Source organism: Dermacentor variabilis, chromosome 8, assembly GCF_050947875.1.
Source record: "Dermacentor variabilis isolate Ectoservices chromosome 8, ASM5094787v1, whole genome shotgun sequence".
Lineage (NCBI taxonomy): Eukaryota > Metazoa > Arthropoda > Arachnida > Ixodida > Ixodidae > Dermacentor > Dermacentor variabilis.
Window position 1 is genome coordinate 36,602,709 of NC_134575.1, and position 25,753 is coordinate 36,628,461.

A 25,753-nucleotide genomic window follows, 5' to 3' on the forward strand; every position below is an offset into this window, starting at 1 on the left:
ATGCATTTAGCACATGAATCTGCTGTGCATGAACCTAACTTACATTGCCATGTTCAACAGTTCCAGTATGTGTAGCTGGTGTTGGTTCATTCAAGCTATGCATTACTACAGCCTTTAACAGTATGTATCATGGTGTGAGAGAAGATAAATGGATAGAAAAAGAAGTCTGCTGTAAATAAAGTGTTTCTACCCACACTTCTCGTTGTTTATTTATGCTTGTATCCCTGTATTTTCCAGCAAAACCAATTATATGGGGAATTGATCGTGATAAGTTCTCGTGAGCATTTTCAGCAACAGCGCTGAGCCCTTTCTCCTGGTGCACTGGTAAAATGTATACATTCAGTAAAATTGAAGTAGAAGGCGAAATAGCAAACATCAATGCTTGATGCAGCATTTGTCAGAGTTGTATGTCAGCAATTTTCGCGTAAAACAATATGCTCAGACAGAGCATACTAGCACTACAAAGCACCCATCTTTCAGGTTAGGTATACATGAAAACAAGATATTTAGTGGTGGTCACAAGAGATATGATGGCTTTAATGAGAAACTATAGACGTTAAAGGCAGCTGTAAAAATGTTTTGAGAATTTATGCAATATGTAGCGATTACTCAGTTCAGATAGCTTCCGAAGCTGCCATAACACATTGATAACTGTGGATGAGGGAACAGTGGTAGCCCTATTTGGAGCATGAAAAATAAGTTAAGATGGAAACAAAAGTAACAACTTGTAATGCAATTAAAGAATCTCGCTATACTTTTAAAAATGATGCAGTGAAATGAATTTAGTGTCACAATTCCCTTTTTTGTTTTACTTCATTTGGGTTACATAGACTGATTGTAATAACACGAGAAAGCAGAGGGAGTGTAGCACATTAGAAGAATGCTAGTATGTCTTTATATTCTGCCTTGTCTACATTGAAAGTTCAGTAAAGCTAACTTAGAAAGCTAGGGTGAAGCCATTGGTTGAACCTCTATGGTACACAACAGTTTCAATCGCTAACCTCACTGCTTGGGTTTAGAGTGCCTTATTTATAGTGCATACCTATTTAGGTGTTGAGCTATTGGAAGATCAAGGTCACCAACATGCTGAAAAATTAGTTTACTGAGTAGAATACATGGCGAAGGACGGAAACATGGGACAGAGCACAGGGAGTGTATTCTGTAAGTGTCCACTTAGTGGAAATGTCCACTTCATCTGCTGCTGAAGTTCTGATTGGTTCGGCTGAGGTACGCATGAGAATGAGGCAGGCACCCCCAACTAATCAGCACTTCATCAGCAGTGAAATGGACTTGTCCACTAGGTGTACACTTACAGAATGCCCCCCCCCCCCCACACCAACCCCTAGCTACCCCCAGCTCTCTAACATAGTATTTCTGTCACCAACATAGTGGTAACCACGGGAAACAGGGCTGGATACTAAGTGCTCCAAAAGGGAAGCCTTCATCGAAACAGATATGGAGGGGGGAGACTGCATGCTCAAATTTGTTGGTTCACAAGTTTGCCAAGAACGAGTCATGCTAGAAGTTGATGCAGACTACACGTTTGATGAATAACTGCATTGGCTAAAATTATTTAGGTACTTTTTACGAGGACTGCATGTTTACTGGAAATATCAAAATAATTGTGTTAGCACAGAATACCCTCCACTAGTGGTGATGTCCTTGAAAGAATGAAAATGCATGTGTTGAACTTGTGTGGTGCATGAAGTTACATAAAAAAAACTCAGCAATTAAAACAAAATGGAAAGATTAGTACTCCAAATATGTCACCACCTCTTTAGGACTAGATGAATGCAAATAATAAGCAGTTGAAAATTAGACACCATCCACAAAAACAGAAGATATGAGATGTAACGGCTCACACATCAGAGCCTTGCTCACCACAATTGTGAACAAAGCTCCACTAGAACAATCTCTTATTTTTCATTTTTGTGGTTGGCGTCCAATTTATATTACCATGCCATACCATGTGCATTAACAAACAAAGCTTGCATTACCCATTTTGTTTCTGTGTTGCTTCAAAAACTTTTGTCGTTTCTTTTCTGATAATCTGTGATACATGTTAGCAGAGGGACAACAGTAACAACTTTCACACCTGGTTATTGCAATATATTTGGCTAGTTTTACATAATCAAAAATGACAAATAGTTAATCATTTTAGCATACAAATACTTAGCGTGAAATAGACTATTCATATGAAAAACTTCAAATATTCGTCCACCCCTACAAGTAATGCTTCCTTTACCAGTGTTCAAGGATTAAAACAAAACAATTACTTCACCATTGCTAACACAACAGAGCATTGATCATGTGCCAAAAATTGCCTCTGCATGGTCCTTTTAATAAATATGTCATGTGTAGTACTCTGCAGTCTGATTGAGTGAACTGAAGTAACATAGGGTAAGTAGCATCAATTGACATGAGCTCAGTTTCTGTGGTTTTTTTCGATGCCGCTATACTGGACAGAATTGGCAAAAAAAAAAAAATTGCACCCATGAATGATCCGGACATTGCGATTCGAGGAGCTACGCCCCCCCCCCCCCCAATAAGGTAAACACATTCAAATCTCAATCTAACGAAATTTTCTGTTCTCTACAAGGGTGACAATGTGGGCTTCTTGGTCAATCATGGAATGTAGTGTAGTGCAGCAAAAACATGGTCACAAGCAGAAATGACAGACACAAGTGCCAAATTATGTGTGTTCCACTTCTTGTATCCTTGTTTTTGTTGCACTATATCAGATGCCGTTCGATACTCTAGCTGTCACATTTATGAGCAATGAAAACCTAGAATCAACTGTTTTGCCTGACTTACAGTAATTAAAAAGCAAAATGCGGATATAGTAGGTTTAATTGAGTTCTGGTGATTTTAGTATCATTGCCGTATAGCTTTTAAGAATGCTTAATTGTTTCTCCAGGGAAGGCAAAGCACATGCTCAACTGCTACAATAAGTGTGAACGTAGGCAAAAGTGATAACTTAACGCGACAGCGTTAAGGAGCTCGTGTCGCAGAAAAGCCGGTGTCGGCGTCCGCGGGGTGGCCGTGAGCGAAAAATCCCGGCAGGCAATGTATATATAAAAACAACTTGCAACATGGGCCGCGAGGGAATCGAACCAGGGTCTCCGGAGTGTGAGGCGGAGACGCTACCACTCAGCCACGAGTCCGATGCCTCAAAGTGGTACAAAAGCGCCTCTAGTGAATGCGGTGTTGTCTTAGAAACGTGCCGTAGAAAGCTATACTGCGGTGTATATCGGTAATTATGAGCATGTAACTTACAGAAGTTGCAGTTACTCGAGTAGCGAAGTGCGTTTCCGCTACATTTCTTCTGCGCTTTCCGCACACGCAGTCATCTTGCGGCAAACACAGAAGACCCCCTCCTCTCAATGTACGGCGCTGCCCCGACAGGTGGCGCGCCACGCGCGCATTGGGGCTGTGCGGGGACCGGTGCGAGGCGCGTCCCCTACTCCCTCTCCCCTGACAACGCTTCGCCGTGCTCCCCCACGGGTTGCAGAATCAAGCGTCCTTCCTTTGTTTAGATCACTATATATCTCTCTGCCCGTGCCGATCACGACGTTTGGCTGGTGTAGATCGTTTCTCCCTCCGAGACACCGAGTTCTTTGGTTCGTTCCGCTTGCTCAGGCACACGTTTCGTTGCCGCGCCGAACGCTGCGTTGCTCGACGCTCACCGCATGATTGGTGGGTGCAAAGTCCGATGCGGGGCGCCTCGTAAGTGATCGCTGCGCCGTAGCGCATTGTGTTACACCCCTTGGCGGGTCGACGAGAACGCTGTCGCGTTTCACTCTTGAAGGCGAAGCTTAAGCGTCCTCCAATTTTTTTGCTCTTGCATCGATTTTATGGTATGTTGCTTGATTTATTCAAGTAATTTCGTTTTAACCAAGCTCTCAATTGAAAAAAAAAATATAAAACCTCATATCCTAATAAAATTTGTTAACTAGACTTGCTGTACTTTATAACCAAAGTACTGTGTAACCAAAGAAGCTACAGACGCCATGAGTGGCGAGCAAAATTAAAATGACATTGCTTTAGTCTAAACACACCGAGCCCTGCTGTGAAAGTACACGTTACGTGCATTGGGCAAGAAAAAATCTGAGGGAACCACAATACCGCACGCATTCATTCAAAGCAGAACATGAAAGTGCCACGGACTTGAAATGGTTATAGGCATTCGGGAGCAGTCTTTCGATTACCCATTCTTACTATCAGCCACACGCTAGCATAGCACGGCCATGTGGGAAATGCAACTGTGTGGGCACCTTGCCGTGCGCGGATCAGCAGGTTGTAATATAGTGGCACTCTAAGGGTGCATGTTTAAAACACCGCTTTTGCTTTGCCTATCACCTGAGCTTTGCGATTGCTCCGTGGTTGCGTGCCTTGCACAGTACAGCATTGGCCCCGGTACCGAGAGTACATGGGTCGGGCAGACCTTGCAGACGAAGCGCGAACGTGAGCTCAACATAAACATGTCATTGTTATTCTCTAGAGATTATTTATGAGGAAGCATCGAATTGTGCATTGAGCGAAAAAGCTGGTGTCTATAGTCTCAGCGAAACGGCATCTAAAATCCCATTGGCTGCGACAAGTGCCTCAAGAGCGTGCCGCGATGGAACAGAGCAGGTGAACAGGCACCAGGAGTTGCGCGAGGGGAAAGGGCATCGTCGTGACGCCACATCATCCTCACTCTCACAAGCCGGCATGCGGCCCCATATCTCTCTCTCCCTCCCTCCACTGGGCTTAGCAATGCTGGCCATCACTTCTTTTGGAGCCACAAATAGAATTAAATGCTAAAATAACTGCATTGCATGCTGTCATGAGAGTACTAAAATAACAAGAACAGACAATGAACACTCATTAAACACAGGCATTTATTTGGTCCTCCAACGCCAAGTAAACTCCTTAAAAATCAATTGCTGTAAACAAGTACTTATTTGTGGAAAGAAGAAGCATAAATAGAACAATATCAGAGTCTCCAGGATAACACCAGACATAGCAGAACCTAGAGGCAACGAATACATGAGCCTAACAGGAAAAGTTCATATGCAAAAAAAAAAAGAATAATACTGAAAGAATTAGTCACGCAGATGTAGGAAATATATACAGAAGTACAGCCCCTAAAGATAACATCAATTATTCTAAAGCTGCTACATAGCAACAATGTGAATACAGACAAACCTTAAAATAGCAAATCTCAATTTACAAAACCAGCGATGTAACAAAATATTTTTGTTACCCTATCTTAGCTTCACTGAAAATCATGTGGCTTTTTTGATGATTTAACAAAGTACATTTATCAGGAGGTTTCGACTGAAAGAAGTTTTGTACTATATAAAGTACGTACTTGAAGCTTCTATGGCTAGTAAATCTAGCAAAAAAGTATCAAAATGTTGGCCCAAGTAAGTCATCAATTGGCTGTGTCCTTCAGCATCCCACCGTTCAGGGTAGTGACGGCCTTTGCCCAGTAGTACACTGCTACCACATTCTGCTAGCAGCTGAAGTGGTTATACTATATGTAGCTGCATTTGTCAGCATGGCGCTGTCATGTTTTCTGGTGCTGTCATGTTTCCTGGTGTCTGTATTCTCCATGGTGCCGCACACGTATTCACTAAATTTACTTTTCGGGCACGTGACACGAGATGAAAAGTGTGCGATAGTTTTATAGCAAAAAAACCTAAATCATGTGCAGTAGTTTCGCACCTTAATGCACAAGTGCAACAGTGAACCACACCTATGTATTGGATTTCACCGTGACCTGGTACCCTGAAAAAATTGGACAAGAACCTTGTTCACGTTAGCCCTTATGTCGTACATTTTATGCCTTAGTGCGAAGTGGTGTTCAAGAGATTTTCTGAAAGATGCATTTGCCGACTAAATAATTAATCAAAGTGACAAGAAGCCTGCTCAAACCCAATGTGAAATTTCCAGCAATTGCTTGGACTGAGCATATCGCTTTCACGAGAAAGTTCTTGGGGAGCTTTACCACATTGCAGCTCAACATTTACTCGCACTGATAGTACCAGCCAGATGTAACAAGGAGGATAGATATAGCAGTAAGACCACTGTAGGTGTAAACTTGTACCCATGCGTTTCTATATTTGTCAGAAGAGCATGTATAAGTTTAGCTTTGTTTTCTCCAGGCGCTCAAATTTCTGTGTATGGCCTTCTGTGGTGAATGTGTTCATGACCAGCTGATGACCACATCTCGGGTATTTCCAGAACTCCTTCCTGTAGTTTCACTCAAGTGACAGTCATACTTTCCGGCAATAAACTTTTCCTTTGTTGGTGAGACGTGTCACTATGCTGCTCTGTTGGACCTCTGTTGCCGCTGGCACAGGTTTGATGTCATCAAAGGATCTTTCGTGGGCACTTGTCAACACCCATGTCTGGTTGTAACACAGTAGTCTGTACAAGGGATGGGCCAGCGCAGACACTAGAGGCAGGAATTAACTGTAGTAGTTTACAGCTCCGAGCAAAGAACGAAGCTATTCCTTGTTTTCTGGTGGTGGTGCGGCTACAATGGCATCTGTCTGTTCTATTGTGGGATTTATCCCATCTGCGTACAGTCAAGAGATCGTGGAGGCCATGGGTATGTCATGAAAAGGCTGAGCAGACTTGGCAACTCTGGCGTGCTGATTTTTGCTGATGTCCTGCTGCTATTCGTTGACGTCACCACATGAAGTCACAGCAAAGTGAAATGTGGAATTTAGAGCAGCTAAAATCGCAGCAGAGATTGAGCTTAACTCTTGTTTTCTTAGTGCTGTATATCTTGAATTTCTTTATGAGCGATAATGCGCTTGTGTGGGTCGATTTCCATAATTTCTTTTGCTCGTTGTCTGATGACATGCTGAGTATAGATCTAGCGCACATATGGTAACACACAAAAAGCATTCCAGGGCCCTATTAAGAGCACATGGGGACACTTGTCCTACTTGATGCAGCAGAACACCCTGTAGCTTTCTCCATATCTATAGATTTCTAACTTAAGTTCAACATACCTGCTGACCCACTCCACTGCATGGTGGTGCTGTGTCCTCTTTATGTCTGCTCAAGTACTCAGCAAGTGCAAAGGACTTGGAGCAGGTGGCAGAACAGTAAGGTCAGTCACCTGTATGAATGCTCAGTTGCTGCTTCATGGCACTCTTCAGCGAGAATTTCTGAGTGTATGAAGGGCAATGAAATGGCTTCTCGCCTACATGGGTGTCCAGTTGTTCCTTCATGTTGGCCTTGCACGAGAATCTCAGAGGGCATGAATGGCATCGAAATAGCTTCTCGTCTGTTTGGGTTCGCAAGTGTTCCTTCATGCTGTTCTTATGCGAGAAGCTTTGAGGGCATGAAGGCCACTGAAATGGCTTCTCTCCTGTGTGGTTGCGCAGGTGGTCTTTCAGGTCTGGCTTTTGTGAGAAGCTCTGAGGACATAGAGGGCATTGAATTGGCTTCTCGTTGTGTGGTTTTGCAGGTGGTCTTTCATGCTGGACTTATACGAGCAGCTCCGAAGGAATGAAAGAACCGCCACGGCTTCTAACCTGTGTGGGTGCGCAAGTGGTTTTTCATGCTGGATTTATATGAGAAGCTTTGAGGACATGAAGGGCATTGAAATGGCTTCTCGCCTGTGTGGGTGCGTAGATGGTCTTTCATGCTGGACTTACGTGAGAAACTTTGAGGGCATGAAGGGCATTGAAATGGCTTCTCACCTGTGTGGGTGCGCAGGTGGACTTTCAGGTTGGCCTTTAATGCGAAGCACTGAGTGCATGAAGGGCACTGAAATGGCTTCTCACCTGTGTGGGTGCGCAGGTGGGTTTTCAGGTCAGACTTTCGCAAGAAGCTTTGAGGGCATGAAGGGCACTGAAATGGCTTCTCGCCTGTGTGGGTGCGCAGGTGGTCTTTCATGTTGGACTTATGCGAGAAACTTCGAGGGCATGAAGGGCATTGAAATGGCTTCTCACCTGTGTGGGTGCGCAGGTGGACTTTTATGCGGCTCTTTACTGCGAAGCACCGAGGGCATGAAGGGCACTGCCATGGCTTTTCACCTGTGTGGGTGCGTAGGTGGTCTTTCATACTGGACTTATGCGAGAAACATTGAGGGCATGAAGGGCACTGAAATGGCTTCTCGCCTGTGTGGGTGCGCAGGTGTTCCTTGACCTTGGCCCTTTTCGAGAATCTTTGAAGGCATAAAGGACATTGAAATGGTCGCTTGCCCATATGTACACACAAGTGCCTCTTTAGAAGGTCTCTTTTGGAGAAGCTCATAGGGCATAAATGGCACTTAAAAGGATGCTCGCCAGTACGGACCCTGGCATGTGCTTCCAGACAAAACAGTTTATCAGCTTCATTGTCACAGAGATTATCTTGGCGGAGGGGTCCCTGCGGTGAATTGTGACCATTGGCTGTTGATGAAGAAATAGAAGGCTTGGATGCTGCATAAATAGAAAAAAAGTAATGTTATGAAATGCTTAAGACACAGATACTATCATGATGAGCTTAGTTTTTTTTTTTTTCATTTGGGAGGTCTTGAGGGTGATTTCAGGTATGGTGGAACAAATGAAGCCTAGTGGTCCATTTGATTTACTCAATATTTCAGCATCTGAATGCTTCATGACTTTGTTTATGAAGTCCAACCGAACAAACTATTCTTCAGAAAGGTGAAAAATTACTGAGTGAGAGAATCTGGAGTGTTCGAAGACATCTGCAGATTTCTCCGACCCTTAGAGGGCAGCGTCAAAAAGCTTCGACCTAGCTTCTTCTCCGAGCCTTTAAAAAGAGCACTCGCGGTCTGAAGGCAATATTTGGCACATGCAAAACTTCTGATTCGCTGGCACGAAAAATTTTTCATGTGAGAATTCATTAATCAGTTTCTTCTTGACCACATGCCTAACTTTGGCAATGTTTTCATAAGTTAAGATAGTACAGTGCGAGCTAGGACATGCAGTATTTTCCGTGTATAACCTGCTAACACATAGAACCTGCGCCCCTTTTCAGAAGAGCCCAGAAACACAATATGCAACACTTCTAGGAGATTAATAGGTTCGGCAGAGATGCTTAAGAGTGCTTACTTGTCAGAATGCGAAAGTGTTATAGTCCACCTCCTTCCCATTGGCTGCACCGTCTCATGCCCACTGAAGCACACATTAGGCCACACCTTTAGTAAGACTTGATATGTGCAATGACACATGCACAAGGCACACCTTTAGCCAACCAGAACCGTGGAGCCACTGTGGCATCGGGGAAGCATGCTCTTCCCATTCCTCGGAGGCCCAGGAAAATTTCCCACCAAGACCGAAATTTACAAAATTTTCTTTTCATAGCCCTCGATTTACTTTGTTTGCAGCAACCTCCCTGAGAAATTTGAAGTCAATGCGAGAATTTTTGACGTGTTTTTACTCTGCACCATCGGCAATATTTAGCACGACTGCTCGGTGTCACCGCTGCCGCTGGCAGATTTTCGTGTACTGGACATATTGCTTTCGCATTAAAAATTGCGTGTATATAACCCCCAGAAATAACTGCATACAACCCTCAAATGTTTGCAAAAACAGCCTCCTCTCAGGGTGAAACGACTTGCCCATATAGCTTCTTTTTAGTGAGCTCAAAATTCTTTATCCGAGAAGACTATTTGACTTGCTGAGCTTTATTCAGTGTCGTCCTTATAGGCTTAACAATGTACGACATCTTCAGTTGCAGTTTCGCTCAAAGCGAAAACTATTTGGCATGCATTATGTTCTGCTCCTTGTGCTCTGCCATCGCAACATTGTGGCAAATGATTGCTGAAACGGGCAAATAATGGTCTAAAGAAACCCGACTGATTGATTGATGTATGGGGTTTTATGGCGCAAGGGCCAGATATGGCCAAAGTGCACCATACACATGGCAATGGGTTTTCAATGAATTGATTATGAGATGGAGTAATGTACTATAGAATGGTGAATGTAGCAGGGCTGTATATAGGCCGAAAATCAGTCACTTCAATTTGCATAAAATATACAAGTATTAAAACAACAATGACCAGAGATGCGAGCTATGATAATAAATGTTGAATGCAAGGGCCTGGAGGCACATGCTATATAAGGTGTACCTAATGCAGCAACAGCCTCTGGTAAAGGCTGTCCTACATATTTTTTTTACTGATAACTTGCAATGTAAGGATGTCATTGAAAAATTTGGTGTCGACTAATGGGTTTTTGCAAAGAAACTGTGCTGGATGTAACAGGATACGCTGTCGGTAAGCTAAAGGAAAGTGTTTCTTCATGTGAATTTCTGCTTCCCAACATTCCACAAGAGCATAGATGATGGTCAGCATTTCACCACATCTGCCACATGTAGAAGGTTCGTCGCCAGTCAACAAGATGTTGTGTGTACAGTATGTGTGCCCTACTCTTACTCGACATAACAGCACATCAGTTTGTCGTGATATTATTATTAATAGGGAAGTGCTTAACTGTGCTTTAAATAGATTAAATTTAATTGAGGTTCGGGCATCTCTCATGCATTGCCAACAGGGTTTAATTTTTTTTAAGGAAAGGTTTCAAATCTATGGCGGGAACAGCTATGAATGAGTTGAAATCTTTTGTTATTGTGGATGTGGCTATTTCGTCGGCGAGTTATTACCTTTGATGCCTCTGTGCCCAGGCACCCAGCATATGACACACTGATTACATGCATAAACAGAGCCCAGGAGTCTATAAAGGTCACTAATTACAGGACTTTAATGCTTTTGTAGTGATACTAAAGCTTTGACAGCGCTTAATGAGTCTGTAAGTATAGTTGGCCTCTCTAGCTTTAATTGTTTAATGTGCCTCACAGCCGACAATAGCGCATAGGCTTCAGCCATAAATATACCGGTTTGGCAATGCAATATGCCGGACTCCAAAAAGAAAGGACCGATTGCTGCATAAGACACGTCAGCCTGTGAATTTGATGCATCAGTGTAAAACTCCTGACAGCAGTTCTTCGACCAAAGTTCAAGGAAGTAGATTCAAACGTGCATCTCAAGAGCACTATTAGTGACTTCAACAAACAACGTCACATTCCACAAGCTGCCATTGCCGCGGCGGTGACAGCTTTGCTGGAAGCATTCGATGGTGTTCTAGAAGTGGCTCACGCATTTCTTCATTGAAATTCCTCACATGCAGTAAGAAGGGCTCCCTCACTGTGGGCCGATGCTCAAAAAGTACGGCACAGGACTCATCGTTTACAGTTGTGTAGCAAGGATGTTCAGCATTCGCGTTTACCTTCAGATAATATGTGACGCTGGAATATGGCCTCTGTAGACGGAGTGACAACTTGTTTGATTCTACATAGTGGCTTAATACAGGGCTTGTCCTGAAGGCACCAGTCGTGAGGTAGATACCTAAATGGTACACGGAGTATAGGATATTTAGTGCGCTTGGCATTGCAGAATGACAGACTATAGCACCACAGTCAAGGCGAGAGCGGACAAGGCTCCTGTACAAGTTCAGGAGGCATTTTCCATCACTACCCTATGTTGTGCGTGACAATATGCTTAAAAGGATCATCTAAGATGGACGATAAAGTCTAGAACTATTCCCAGGAATTTGTGTTCGCTGCTCACAGATAGTTCCTCTCGATTGATCGTGAGTTTTGGTACTGGTGTCACGACTCTTTCGTTTGAAATGAGTATGCATGTACTTTTCTGCATTTTAAATCCATTTACATTCGCCCATTCAGACAATTTATTTAATACAAGCGGCACCTGTCATTAGCAGATAGAAATATTACATGATATGAAACCTATCTGCACGTCACAGATATACAATAAAATATAGTGCGTGGAATGACTATATACAGGGAATTCATTTTTACAACAAAGAGCATTCAACTAAGCACACCCGTTTGCGGCATGCCAGCTACCTGGGTGAATGTTCTAGATAAAGCAGTGCCCACTCCTATGCGAAATGTGAGGTTAGACAAGTAGCTTTCGACTGTGTCTAACATATTTCCACAGACCCCCATCGCGGAAAGATCTTGCAGAATCCCGAAGCGTCATGTTGTACGCTTTCTCTAGACCTAGAAATACCAAAAGTAAAAACTGCTTATGTATAAACACATCTCTGATTTGTGCCTCAACGTGAACAAGGTGATCTATTGCAGAACTACCATCTCAAACGCTACACTGGAAGCGGTCCAGTGTTTTGTTATCTTCTAGGAAACAGATTAAGTGCTCGTTTATTTTTTCATACGGTTTGCACAGACAGCTTGTTAGGGTTATTGGCGTGCAGCTGGTGGCTGAGGACTGGTCCTTGCCTTGTTTAACTCTTAGAATGACTATGGCTTCATTCCACGAAGACGGAATATATCCAGCTGTCCACGTGGCATTAAATAGACATAGGAGTGTTTTCAGTGCATCAGGATGTAGGTATCTAATCATTTTGTACATAATACGATGACCACCTGTCTGTTCAAGTTACAACTAAGCTTTTTCATCCCATTGCTTGGGGGGAGGATGGTTTAATTGTCCAAAGGGCTAAATAAATAATTAAACAAAACCCTATAAAGTAAGGCACTACACAGGTAATCCAGAAGATACGACTACGCCTGTGGCATATTTTTTTTTTCCCTTTTCCACATTATTTCTACAATCAACATAATTATTTTGCTCAATGCTATATCCGGCTTTGTTGCCTATTGCCTACATATATTCGTAACTTCAAATAGGCAGCAGTATATTTGGAGATTACCAATACAGCTGAGTAAGTCATCTAATTATCAGAATTTATCATGACTTGGTATATTATCACACATTCAGCCTTTTGAGGGCATACCTGATGGATAAACATTTATTTGTTGTGCCTTTACAGGAATGAATATCACAAGAGCACGGGCACTGTAGTTGACTGCAATCTCATTGCTAAAAATGCCCCTGCAGCTGCCTAGATTACGCACGAACATCGTGCAATTGGGCTTGTCAGTCCCACATTTAAAGAGGCCCTAAATACACACCATTAAAAGCTTGATGAGTGGCACTGATGGTGATTTTGTGTACTTCATAAACAGAGTCACGCTATTATCATCAGCTGAAAATGTAATGTGCGATTTACATTAGCACGATACTGCAAGTGCAGTAGAACCTCGTTGAAACGATTGTATTTTGTATGGTTTCCCGAAGCCAACGTTTGCGATCAAGAACATAAAAAGTGACCCGATCCATTTATGCTCCCTTTTTACCAGTTAACGGGTCCCTAGGATGGTGTGGACAAATTCTGTAGACATGTCGGGTACAGCTAGAGCAAAACATTTTCGTCAGAATTCAAGGGAAGCACCTCATAATTAGAGAGTCACGGACAATTACAAGTTACCCTCCTCCCTACCCATGCTTTTCCTGTTCAACTCGTTTGTCGAGCAACAAGGGCTAAGCTCCGCCTTTACCGGTTCTTCGTTATGATGTGATGTACGTGAAGCCCACTTCCAGCGACTTGGAGCCAGCCCGCAAAGCCTCTCCAACCTAAGCAGTAGCCGCCTGGTCGTTGATACCCGCAAGAACTATCCAAGCAACGTGTATGGTGAGCATTTTGCTGGGACGCCAAGCGGGTACAGTATTACAGAAAACGCAGGGGAGCTGGGCATTTTTACGGATAGGCGGAGGTGGAAACCGGAGCAACTTGCATGCAGGGCAGCCACATGTTGGCGCAGAGCTCGACCAGCCAAGCACTGAGGTGATATTGCAGTAACCAAGTGCAAAACATTCTAAACATTTAAAAAGACGTGTTCACCATTATGCTGCTGCCGAGAACTTATACTCAATCGCCAGATTTCCAGCCAAAAATGCAACAAGGGCAATTCAGGACGGTCACGGAAAGAAACTTCAAGACCAACAGGGAGCAAGCTGTAGCACAAGTAGATTATACTTGCTGTGTTTTGGAAGTACGTGAGTGTAGTGACAAATTCTTGTGTACTGTCTTTCTGTTACATTTTTTATAGAAATAAGTTAATCAACGTTCCAACTATTGTGAATATTCATTCACCATTAAAGTTGAAACAATTATCAATGATGCAAAGTGAGTAGTCAATCGGTTAGCTTGCTTGACTGATGTCATGTGTTCCCGCTACACAGATGGAGACAGGGAGGCTGAAAGCTCAGGGAATCAGCGCCAATGCGATCGGCAGCAATGCACATTTTCAAACCTTCTAGTTAGGCGTGTGTCAATATTAGAAACATTCAAATAACGAATTAAATAGCCACAATTCTTGAATACCAAAATTTTTCGGATAGTTCTCAAATGCATTAAAATGTCAACTGTGGGCAACCAAACAGAAAATTGGGGCGAAAGCACAATAATTGTCATTCCCGTGAGCATAAAATACGTATAAACTTGATAGACTACATAGTGCAACAGGCTATGCTACAGGGGTCATTCTCGCTTTCAGAAAGTTCTGTATATGCGAACAAACTGTTAAATGGTTTCTAATGGTGCATTCATGAATTTTGATAAAAACATGATAATGCACAATATCATGGCAGAAAGATGCTAAGCTTATGACTACTATGATCTGAATACCGTTTTACATCCATTATGAAAATGGCTGCTTATTATTAGAAAACTATTAGAATAGTATTGACATTCAATTCAATCCTGGCACTATTCAATTTGTATTTGATTCGGTCTCAAGAATTGCCATTAGCACACCCCTCCTCATAATATATTATGTGCCTTGCGAGGAGCGCTTAAATGTATCATTTAATGACTAAAAGGATGTGCCCTAGCCACTCGGTGTGTTTGTACAATACTATCAAAGTCGTTCCAGGGTCTCCTTAATATGTTCCCGGAAATTAAGATCTTTCGCCACCAGTGTTGAGTAAATCACATAACTGGTAATGTCTTGTGGCCGCTAGATCTTAAGTGAAGAAGAAAAGGTGTGAGGCACACGCAATTGAGAGCAGTATGCGCTCGCCACAGCAGCTTCCCCCCGCAGTACTCACCCGCCCGTGCCAAGTGAAAACGATGGCACGCACTTAGGTTCCCGTTCTGATGCAAGTAAATCTCCTCGGCTGTTGCAGATTGCATTTACAGCTATCGCAGCCAACCTTAATGTGATGAGCATCTTTACCTATACGTTTCATGGCACCTGTGGCATAGTGCCATAGGAAGCGTAATGCATACTTTTAATAGGCGATAACCCAAATACACCGCTGTCCCCTACTGCAGGCGGCCTGAAGTGAGCATCATGTTTCACTCTGGCGGCATCGTATTCTGGCATCACCCACCAGCTTGATCTCATTTCGGTTTCCCATCACCGCATTGAAACACTGTTCAAACAAAAAAACAGCATAATGTATGTAGTTCCGCACGAGCAGCCCCAGCTCTTCGCATGTAGATGCTCATGCTGCAACGATCCTCGCGAAGTCAGCATGTCAAACCATCCTACCCACATAATGCCCCACCTAAAGCTGCTGACGAAGGCCGAATTCGAAGAGTGCAAAAGAGAGCTTACGAAGCAGCAAGAAAACACAACACGCACCTCAAGCCGCCCTGGCCCCACCAGTTCAGCATGTGTCGGTGTTTCATGCTACTACAATTTGTGCAATGCACAGATGCCAACAAAAGCTGAGCCTGCCAAATGTTTCACTGACTTCAGATGGTATGTTTGCCCAGTTAGAATGTGTTTTCTAGCGTTTTTTTCCCCAGAAGCTTTGGTGTACCACGATAAAAGCTATGGCATTACATTTTACAGCCATTTAATGTAACGCGCAGCCATTGGAAAGATGTTGCAATCATGAGAATTTTACATCCCAGGCCGAGCACTCTGATGCCGAAAGGCCATGGCGTCATGTAGCGTCGTAGGAAACCGCAAGCGAACGTAGAACAGTAGCAAACAGTTTATTGCTACATGGTGCAGCAAAATGGATGTACAAGTACAATTGCCACAAAAGAAACTTGCCAGCCTTCTCTGGAATCGGGGTTGGGTCATTTGATTATGTGGGATCTTGACTTGCCAATTCTATAAACAGCATGTGGCACTATCACGTACATGACATATCTTCCCACTTAATTTGTGGGGAGCTACAGTTATACAAAACTAAGATGGTGTGTAATGATCTGGTGGTTGCCGAATGTGCGCGAGATATCTTCGTAAGATGGCGCAGCCTCTGAAGCAATGTGTGCTGCCGTAGTGATCTCTGCAGGTGTGTCTGAGAACTCCCAGAAAGTGTCCTTATTCTCTTCACACTTGGAGACGTCAATGGTACCCAGGAGAAGCCGACCTTGGCGACAATGCCATACTGCGAAGCCCTTTGGTGTGTGCACCTTGACGGCATAATAAACAGGTCCATTTTGCAGTAACACAGTACCCGGAAGCCATCTTGGTGGCCCATTGCAATTTAGAAACAAGAACATAGTCTTCCACAGAAAACTGCCGAGCCATGGAGCTGCGCTGGCTGAGCTGAAAAAAATTGCTGGTGCTGAACTAGTTCTTCTACTGCCAGTTTGAGAATGTCCTGTTTGGAACGGAGACGGCGTCCGAACATTAAAGTGGCCAGGGCTTCCTTCGTAGTAGCATGAGGTGTATTACGATAAGCTAGTAAGAAATTGTGAATGCTGGCCTGCAGGTTTACCACGTTTCATTCTTTCTTTAGTGTCTGAACAAAATGCTCTGCCAAGGCATTCGAACTTTCGGGATAAGCCACTCCTGTGACTTGACGTGAGCCTATCTCTTCACCTAATTTTTGAACTCTGTTAATGTAAATTGTGGTGCGTTGTCAGATACAATTGTTCTTGGTGAACCGAAGAGGGAAAACATTTTGCGAAGAAGTGGATAATTGCCTTGCTGGTTGTGTTATTCACAATGCAGACTTCTGGCCATTTAGAATGAAACATCAACTGCAACTAAGAACATGGTCTGCCGGAAGGGCACTGTAAAATTGATGCGCATTTGCTTCCAAAGAGCTCTTGGCGACGACCACAGGTGCAAAGGGGCACTGTTAGGGTCATAACGCTGATTCTGACATGGTTTGCATTCATTCGTGTGAGATTCCAGATCAGGGTCAATAGAAGGCCACCAAATGTAGCTGCGCGCCAATTCTTTGGATCGCACTATACCTGGATGACCGTGGTGAAGTTCTTGTAGAACCAGGGACCTCTGCTTTGAAGGTATCACTACACGCATTCCCTGAAGGAGGTAGCCTTGATGCGTGGTCAGCCGTGTTGTCCACAAAGTTAGGGCATTCGGTACTTGTGAGCTCGAGTACTCTGCAAAGTTGGTCTTGTGATGTTGCGAGTGCAATGTGCTTGTTTGTGACCGGAATCGACCGCAAACATAGCGAGTAGAGTGCTTCGGCTTCGTCAGCCGGTGCCTGACGAACTGTCAAATGCGAAAAACAGTAGGCCTCTACATTTTCATTTGCCAGTCAAAACTGCAAGGAGTACATATAGGCAGACAACGTAACCGCCTAATGCTGAATTCATGCTGCTGCCAAGGTTTATATGCCAGACTTTCGCCCCAAGATTGATTGCAGCAGTTGATGATCTGTTATCAGCGTGAAAGAGCGTCTGTAAAGATAGTATTGAAACTTCTTAACACCTAAGATGATTGATAATGCTTCTTTCTCGAACTGGCTATATTTTTGCCCTGTATCAGACCATGTCTTGGAAGCACAAGCCACAGGACGGCTGCTACCGTCAGCGAAAATGTGCGAAAGCACAGCACATACCACATCCTCTGATGCATCACAAGTCATTTGAAGCATTCTTTGTGGGTCATAGTGGCTTAGGACTTCTGTAGATGCCAGCGAAATTTTGGTGTCATCAAGTAATCTTTGGCATGCACTTCTCCACGTCCATGTCTGATCGCGATGTAGTAGCTTGTACAAAGGATGGGCCAGCGTGGCCAGTCGGTGCAGGAATTTACCATAGTAGTTTACAGCTCCAATCAAAGAATGAAGCTGCTGCTTGTTCTCTGGTGCTGGCATGGCTACAATGGCATCCATCTTTTATGTTGTGGGATGTATGCCACCTGCACTCAGTTGCCAGGTTGTGAAGGCCATGGGTACATCATGAACAGGATAAGGAGGCTTGGCAGCGGTGGCGCAAGAACTTTTGCTAACAACCTGCTGCTGTTTGTCGGTGTCAGCACATGAAGTCATGGCAAAGTGAAATGTGGAATTTAGAACAGCTAAAATCCACCAGAGGTTGAGGTTAATTCTTGTTTTCCTTGTATCTTGAATATTTTATGAGTGATAACATGGGTTCGTGTGGGTCGATTTTCATCACTTCTTTTGCTCTTTGTTTTATGACACAGAGAATAGATCTAGAGCAAATATGATGACCCAGAAGAAGCATTCCAAGGGCCCTTCAAAAGCATTTGGGCACACTTGTGCCACCTGATGCAGCAGGACACCCTGCAGCATGCTCTATGTTCTATATTTCTAACTGAAAATGTAGTTCGACAGGGCCGTTTACGTACCCTGAAGCTGCGTTTTCTTATGTCTGCTGAACTAATCAGCATGTGCAAAGAACTAAAAGCAGACAGTGCAACAGTATGGTCGGTCACTTGTATGAATGTTTAGGTGCTGTTTCCTGGCACGCTATAGCGAGAATTTCCGAGTGCATGAAGGCCACCGAAATGACTTCTCGCCGGTGTGGCTGTGCAGCTGTTTCTTCACATTGGACTTCCACGATAAGCTCCGAGAGCATGAAGGGCATTGAAATGGCTTCCAGTCTGTGTGGATTCACAAGCGTTCTCTCATGATAGACTTATGCGAGCAGCTTTGAGGGCATGAAGTTCACGATCATGGATTCTCCTCTGAGTGGGTGCGCAGGTGGGTTTTCAGGTTCGTCTTTTGTGCAAAGCTCTGTTGGCATGAAAGACACTGAAATGGCTTCTCGTGTGTGTGGGTGTGCAAGTGGTCTTTCATGCTGTACTTATGCGAGAAGCTCTGAAGACATGAAGGGCACTGCTATGCTTTCTCACCTGTGTGGGTGTGCAAGTGTTTTTTCATGGTGGATCTATGCGAGAAGCTTTGAGGGCATGAAGGGCATTGAAATGGCTTCTCGCCTGTGTGGGTGCGTAGGTGGTCTTTCATAGTGGATTGATGCGAGAAGCTCTGGAGGCATGCAGGGCACTGCCATGGCCTCTCACCTGTGTGGGTGCGCAAGTGCTTTGTCATGCTGGATCTATGCGAGAAGCTTTGAGGGCATGAAGGGCATTGAAATGGCTTCTCGCCTGTGTGGGTGCGTAGGTGGTCTCTCATAGTGGATTTATGCGAGAAGCTCTGGAGGCATGCAGGGCACTGCCATGGCTTCTCACCTGTGTGGATGCGCAAGTGGTTTTTCATGCTGGATCTATGCGAGAAGCTTCGAGGGCATGAAGGGCAGTGAAATGGCTTCTCGCCTGTGTGGGTGCGCAGGTGGACTTTCATAGTGGATTTATGCGAGAAGCTCTGGAGGCATGAAGGGCACTGCCATGGCTTCTCACCTGTGTGGTTGCGCAGGTGGCCGTTCAATCTGGACTTACGCGAGAAGCGCTGAAGGCATGAAGGGCACTGCCATGGCTTCTCACCTGTGTGAATGCGCAGGTGGACATTAAGGTGGGCCTTTCGTGAGAAACTCTGAAGGCATGAAGGGCAGTGAAATGGCTTCTCATTCGTGTGAGTGCGCAAGTGTTCCTTGACCTTGGACTTTTCTGAGAATCTCTGAAGGCATGAAGGGCATTGGAATGGCCGCTCATTAGTGTGAATGCACAAGTGTCTCTTCAGGTGGTCTCTTTTTAAGAAGCTCTGAGGGCACAAATGGCACTTAAAAGGACGCTCGCCAATATGGACCCTGGCCTGAGGTTCCGGAAGAAACATTTTACCAGCCTCACAGTCGGGGAGATGATCTTGGCGGAGGCATCCCTGCTGTGAATTGTCACCATTGGCTGCTGATGAAGAAACAGAAGGCCTCGATGCTGCACAAATGAAACGAAAGTAGTATTATGAAATGCAAAAAAATAACAGAAATACTAAAGCTAATGATGAGCTTTCTTTCCTCTTTTTTTCATCTGGGATGCCTTGAGGATTTTAGGTATGACGGAACAAATGATGCTTAAGGGTCCTTTTTGATTTGGTCAATATTTCTGCATCTGAATGCTTCATGACTCTGTTTATTAAGTCCACCCATATAAATTATTTTTTCCAGAAGTTAAGAAGCTATGAAGTGAGAGAATCTGAAGTATTCAGACTTTCACGGATTCCTACGACCCTTATAGATCAGTGTCAAAAAGCTTCAACCCAACTTGCTCTCTGATCCTGAACGAGCACTCGACGTTTGAATGCCATATTTGGCCTTTGAGAAACTTACAATTCCCCACACGACAAATTTCTCATATGAGACTCGATTAATGCGTGTTTTCTTGAACACATGCCTAAGTTTGGCAACGTTTTCATACACTGTGGTTGTAAAGAGCTACCTAGGACATACTGTGTTTTTCTGTGTATAACCTGCCAACATGGAAAACCCACACCCCCTTTTAGAATAGCCCAGAAAAAAGAATATGCAATACGTCTGGGAGGTTAAAAAAATTTGGCAGACACACTTAAGACTGCTCACGTGTGGATTTGCGAAAGCGCTATAGTCCCTTTGGTGAAATGTTTTTTCCGCCCGTTCCTTGTCCGTGCAAGCTCTCGCGTGCGCTCTCACTGCACCTCGCTAATGCCAATTAAAAATGCGCCAAGCATCTCAACAGGCTCGCTTGCCCTTGAGGAGTTCATAACATGAAGGACTGCTCAGTGGCGTTCAATTTAATATCTTTATTTTATACACTCATGAAGTTACACCATGTCCTCCCCATTGGCTGCACTGTGGATGTAGTATGCCTATAAATAGGCCTAAAATCAGTTGCTGTAACTTGTGCAAAATATTTAAATAGTAAAACAATAACAATGACCAGACATGTGAGCTATTACCATAAATGTTTTGTTACGCAGGGGTGCCGTATAGGTCAACGTAGCACTGCAGCCTCATCAGGGCCCTTGAATGCAAGGGCCTGCAGACACATACTATATGAGGTATACCTAACACAGCTGCAGCCTCTGGTAAGAGGCTCTCCTATGTAACTTTTGGACTGCTAATTTGCAATGTAAGAATGTCAGTGAAAAAATTTTAAATAGATTTGGTGTGGACTAATGGGCTTACGCTAAGAAACTGTGGTAGGTGTAATGGGATATGATGCCAGCATGCTAAATGAGTGTTTCTTCCTCCCGACATTTTTAAATTTAAAGCCCTCAATGTTTATATGAAGTGTCAGGTTTTCTGCCTTTTGATTTAAAACATCACCAGACACTGGCACTTCCCTGCCGATCATGGCTTTTAGCCACATTAGAATAGCTTCCTGAAGTTTTCCGTGGGCACCTTGGCTGACATTATTCTGTCGGGATCCAGCAGATTTCTCGGCGGCTTCTAAAATCTTCACCTTGCTTTTAGATAGTCTGATATTGTCTGCTTTGAGATTTGAAATTCCATTGTGACGTCCACTTGCGATCGGCCGGTTTGTACTTGCCTGATAATGGTGGCCTTCTTTTCTATCGTCAATCTGCTATAATTTCCTCACATTGAAGCCTTTGTCAAGTTGGAGGCGGACAATGAAGGCGGTGTGAGCACCGTCAGCAGAGGTGCCGATGAAACCACTGCAGACAACTGGTTGTTGAACTGGCTGAGCCTGGCTTTGCGATATGCAGCTGAACTGTACCGCAATACGCACTAGAGGCAATACGAACAGTACAAATGACCATGTGCAACTGACAAGTGCCAACAATAACGACAGCTGACAGCAACGACAGTGCGAAGCCTCACTGGAGGGACGGCTGCAGCAAGCAGTGCCTGCTATCGAGGCTGTACCAGATGCGAAAGCCCTGAATTAGCATGCGAGATGCATGCAATGCAGGTTTTAGGCTGCAGAAAAACAAAATGACGATGATGATGTTTGCATTTTCGGTAGCTTTTGACTTGTGATTGCGAGAAAAAACTCCAGAAAATCAAATGAAAAGCGTCTGACACATGAAAAAATTTTGGTCGATGTTATACATTGACTCTATGGAGCACGTTGCGGTACCGTGGTAGAGCCCGAACATTCGGGCAGTTCTGGAAAATCAAGTGTCAGAAAAATCAGTCGGCGATTGTATTATTATTATGCTGTGACAAAGAACATATTCGAATCCCACTTAGTGCCAGTAAACATTATGTAAACCATTTTGCAAATTTTATGCTGCAACCACATGCGACTGAATTACCAAGAAGCTGGACCTTGGTCAGGTGTTGCAAAATACCTTTAGCACAATCTTTTAATGTTTGCCATGTATGCTGTGAACCAAAATAAAGAAGTTTTGTTGTCCGTAGTTGTAAAAATGGAGAAAGCGTCATCATTTTGGTTGTTACTGTGACCAACATGCCCTGAGGATACAATAAATAAATAAATAAATAAATAAATAAATAAATAAACAAACAAACTTTGCAAACCTTGTGCAAACGTGTTAATACAGCTAGCGGTGTACAAATAACATCTCCGGTCTTGACTTTATTACTGCCTTTGCAAACAATCTGATAAATTAGATGGATGATGATGATGGTTACAACGTTTATTGGGCCCGAAATAAATCGGTGGTGCAAGCAGGCACCAGACAGGTTCCCTAGTTACGGGACCCATATGTTCCCAGCAGCTCCTGGCCCCTGTCCGTTAGTGCGAGCTGAATCAGCAAGGCGGGGCTGGATAACAAAGTCTCCCATCGCTCAAGGGGTTGGGGATTGGCCGTGTTGGTGGGATGGGGAGGAGGGGGGGTCTTCAGTTTTGTGCACTCTGCCAAGATGTGCGGCACAGTACCCTTTTCTCTTTTGCAAAAAGGACAGAGCATATCGTGTTCCGCAGGGTACATGCGGTTCATCAGTATGGGATACGCTCGACGCAGGATCGTCTCTTGTTGCCTGGTGAGTTTGGGGTGTGGTTCTGGCAATCTGCACCTTTCCTCTCGGTACAAAAGGGTAATGTCCCGAAAGCTGGTAACCGGGTGCGGTAGCTCTTCCGGCTCGTGCTCGGCCCTGATTGACATTTCTCGGGCATGGTAGTCGGCGATGGTGTAACCTGCTACCTGCGAGTGAGCCGGGTCCCACATGGAGCTCTATGGCTCTTCCCGGAGGCTTGTGCTTGGATAGAATGGCTCGAGCCGCGAAGAGAATACCCCCCTGCGGAAGTTTCCGTAAGCTGTCTTTGAGTAGGCGACCACAGTGTCCACGCTCGGCTGTGCGAGTGAGAGGGCCACGGCTGCTCCTTCGGCAACTGTGGGGTCTGTTGTCTTCAGGGACGCGCTGACGATCAACCTGTCTGTCTTTGGACGTAATCACCACCGCTGCACGGTCACTGTGTTTTCGGAACGAGGCATCCGCGTAGAGGACCCTGGGGTTCTCTTCCAGCTTCCGGGCTATGGCTTCGGCCCGCGCGGTGCGCCTCTCGCCGTCCTTGCCCGGCGTCATGTTCCGGGGAAAGGGTTTGGTCTGAATGGTCGTCTTCCAGTTTTCCGGAAGGGTCGCCTTGATGGGTACTGGCTTGATCTGCCATCCTACCTTGCGTAGGACGGCTCGTCTGTGTTCCGTGTGACTGAGCCGGATTCACTGATTAAAGAGGTGGGCTTCGATGAGCTCCTCCACCGTGTTGTGGGCGCTCATGTCTAGCAGTCCTTGCATGGATGAGTATATGGGCATGCCCAGTGCTTGCTTCGTTGCCTTACAAAGCATCATGTTTAGAGTGTCCCTATTCGACCTCGTGGAAGGTGGAAGCGTACAGCAAGATTATGGCAGTGCGCCATCTGGTTTCTATGAATAGAAATAGAAATGGTGTAAATGTCGGTTTTAACTGGAAGCTTTGTCGTGCAACGGCTAACCCTGTTGACAGTGAACTTGAAGACACTTCGGTAGAATTTCTCTGTGAGCCACGTGCACGAGTTGTACTGATAACAGCAGATTCACTTCATTGCAAAGGCAATTGAATTTGCTCACTAGTGTATTGCTTCTCAAAGTGAAAAGACTCGCATCGGCAAAGGTGGACAATGTTTTATAACAAGAGTGCTATGAAAGAACAACTATTCAGTGGGATAAGTTGGCGGTACGGAAGAAGTCTCGTTCACCACTGCAGTCGACAAACACAGCGCAAAAAAAAACTGAAGCTGCTATCGACTGGAGCAGATCAAAATGAGTATGACCAGCAGTCACCTGAAGAGACCTACAGGTCGGCTGAAGTGACAGCCGGTGTGCACCTCAGGTGCCCAGTACATGCTGCTCATTGCCTGATGGCAGTGTTGTGCAAGCCTAGTCCTGCTTAGCCATGTGCTGCGGGGATGTCGTGACTTAAAGCTGTCCCAGAACAAGAATCGCAACAGTTCCGGTGTGGTTTTCACCTCTCTCAGTGAATGAGCATATTGATAAAACAAAGTATGTGTTGTAGTTAACTGCATTAAAGAATTTTGTTGGAATTTTATTAACCTTAAACACAGGGGTCGACTTACATTCCTTATTGATCTGTATTCATGTTTTTACACTAACATACTTATTTAGGCATTACTAAGAGACTCGCTGGGTTCAACGTTATCGCAAAGCAATGTAAGGGCTACAACAACACCAGGTCAAGAGGGCTCTGGATTAAGCTCTACCACCTAAGGTGCTTCAACGTGTTCAGTAGAGCAGTAGTTTTGCATTTTGTTTGTGATCCTTGTTTGCAGAATGCAAACAAGGATCACAAACCAGGTAATATATCCTCAGGAGCAGAATGTCATACACACTTGAGCAGATCGTACCATGCTAGGCAGACTTGGCTATTTACCAAAAACTCACACAAGCAAGCAAATGTAAGATAAGTGCCTGTTACTGCCCACCTGAAGAGGAGCTTGACTGATCCACAGTCTCTATGGTCTGCACGCTCCTCGACTCGCTGCTTGCTTTGAAGGAGCACCCAACAGACTTGTCAACCAGAGGGACGCTGCACTGCGTGCCAACCTCAACCTGACCGATGGCCTCGGAAGGGCCGGGGCAAGCCGTTATGGCGGTGATATTTCCATCTAGGTTCACCGCATTTATGAGGCCTGCAGAAAATAATGGGAGTGATTGCAGTCCTGTTACAGCATCGAGAACAAGCGATAAATCCAGCAATAGAATAAATGCAGGGGCAACTTACAATGCATAGCTGTGGAACACAACATAGCCCTTTGGGTTCAGTATTCCTAAACGTCAACAAGGGCAATCCACACTGGCCATTTGAAAACAGGGCAACCTTTTTCTGTGCAAGGTTTTCGACAGCAGAACACATATTCAACTTTTTTTCATCTCATACATATTAAAGCTATTGGTGGAGTCTAATTCAAAGTGATTGCAGGATCCTAAGATCAATGCCATCAGCCTATTTAATGCCCACTGTAGAATCCCAATCACCCCATATTTTGGGCCAGCTGACATCATCCTACGCTTGTAAATTTTTTTATTTCATCACAATACCTAGTTCTCTGTCCACAATTGCACGTCAGTTCTATTGGTACCCATTCAGTAGCTTCACAGACCATTATTTACCTGGCCAACACATCACATTTTTTGCCAAAGTTCGTTTTTAACGCAATAGCATTCTTTAGGAACTTCACCCAGTTAGTAGTAGGTCTGACTGTGTGTGTGTCTCTATGTATGCTTGTATGTATGTACGTATGTATGTCCATACCTAAACTCTTTCCCACCAACTTGGGTCACTGAGTAGTCTATAGTCAAATGGATAGAGCACCTAGCTG

General features: G+C 44.4%; 1 protein-coding gene across 4 annotated transcripts in view; it reads right to left on the minus strand.

Annotated features, from left to right (window-relative positions):
• Positions 1–4,863: 4,863 nt before the first annotated feature.
• The window catches only part of LOC142590009 (uncharacterized), a 43,337-nt gene continuing 22,447 nt past the window's right edge, over positions 4,864–25,753 (minus strand). Inside the window, exons 3-5 of one of the 4 annotated variants that reach the window (XM_075701814.1) lie at positions 24,857–25,063; positions 19,816–19,908; positions 4,864–8,429 (exon numbers count right to left, since the gene is read on the minus strand). In XM_075701814.1, coding sequence (XP_075557929.1) covers positions 7,534–8,429; positions 19,816–19,908; positions 24,857–25,063 — 1,196 coding nt within the window. In that variant the 3' untranslated portion in view covers positions 4,864–7,533. Of the gene's footprint in view, positions 8,430–11,240; positions 11,360–15,828; positions 19,909–24,856; positions 25,064–25,753 lie in introns of those variants that run through there. The other 3 variants (XM_075701817.1, XM_075701816.1, XM_075701813.1) reach the window with 3 other exon arrangements.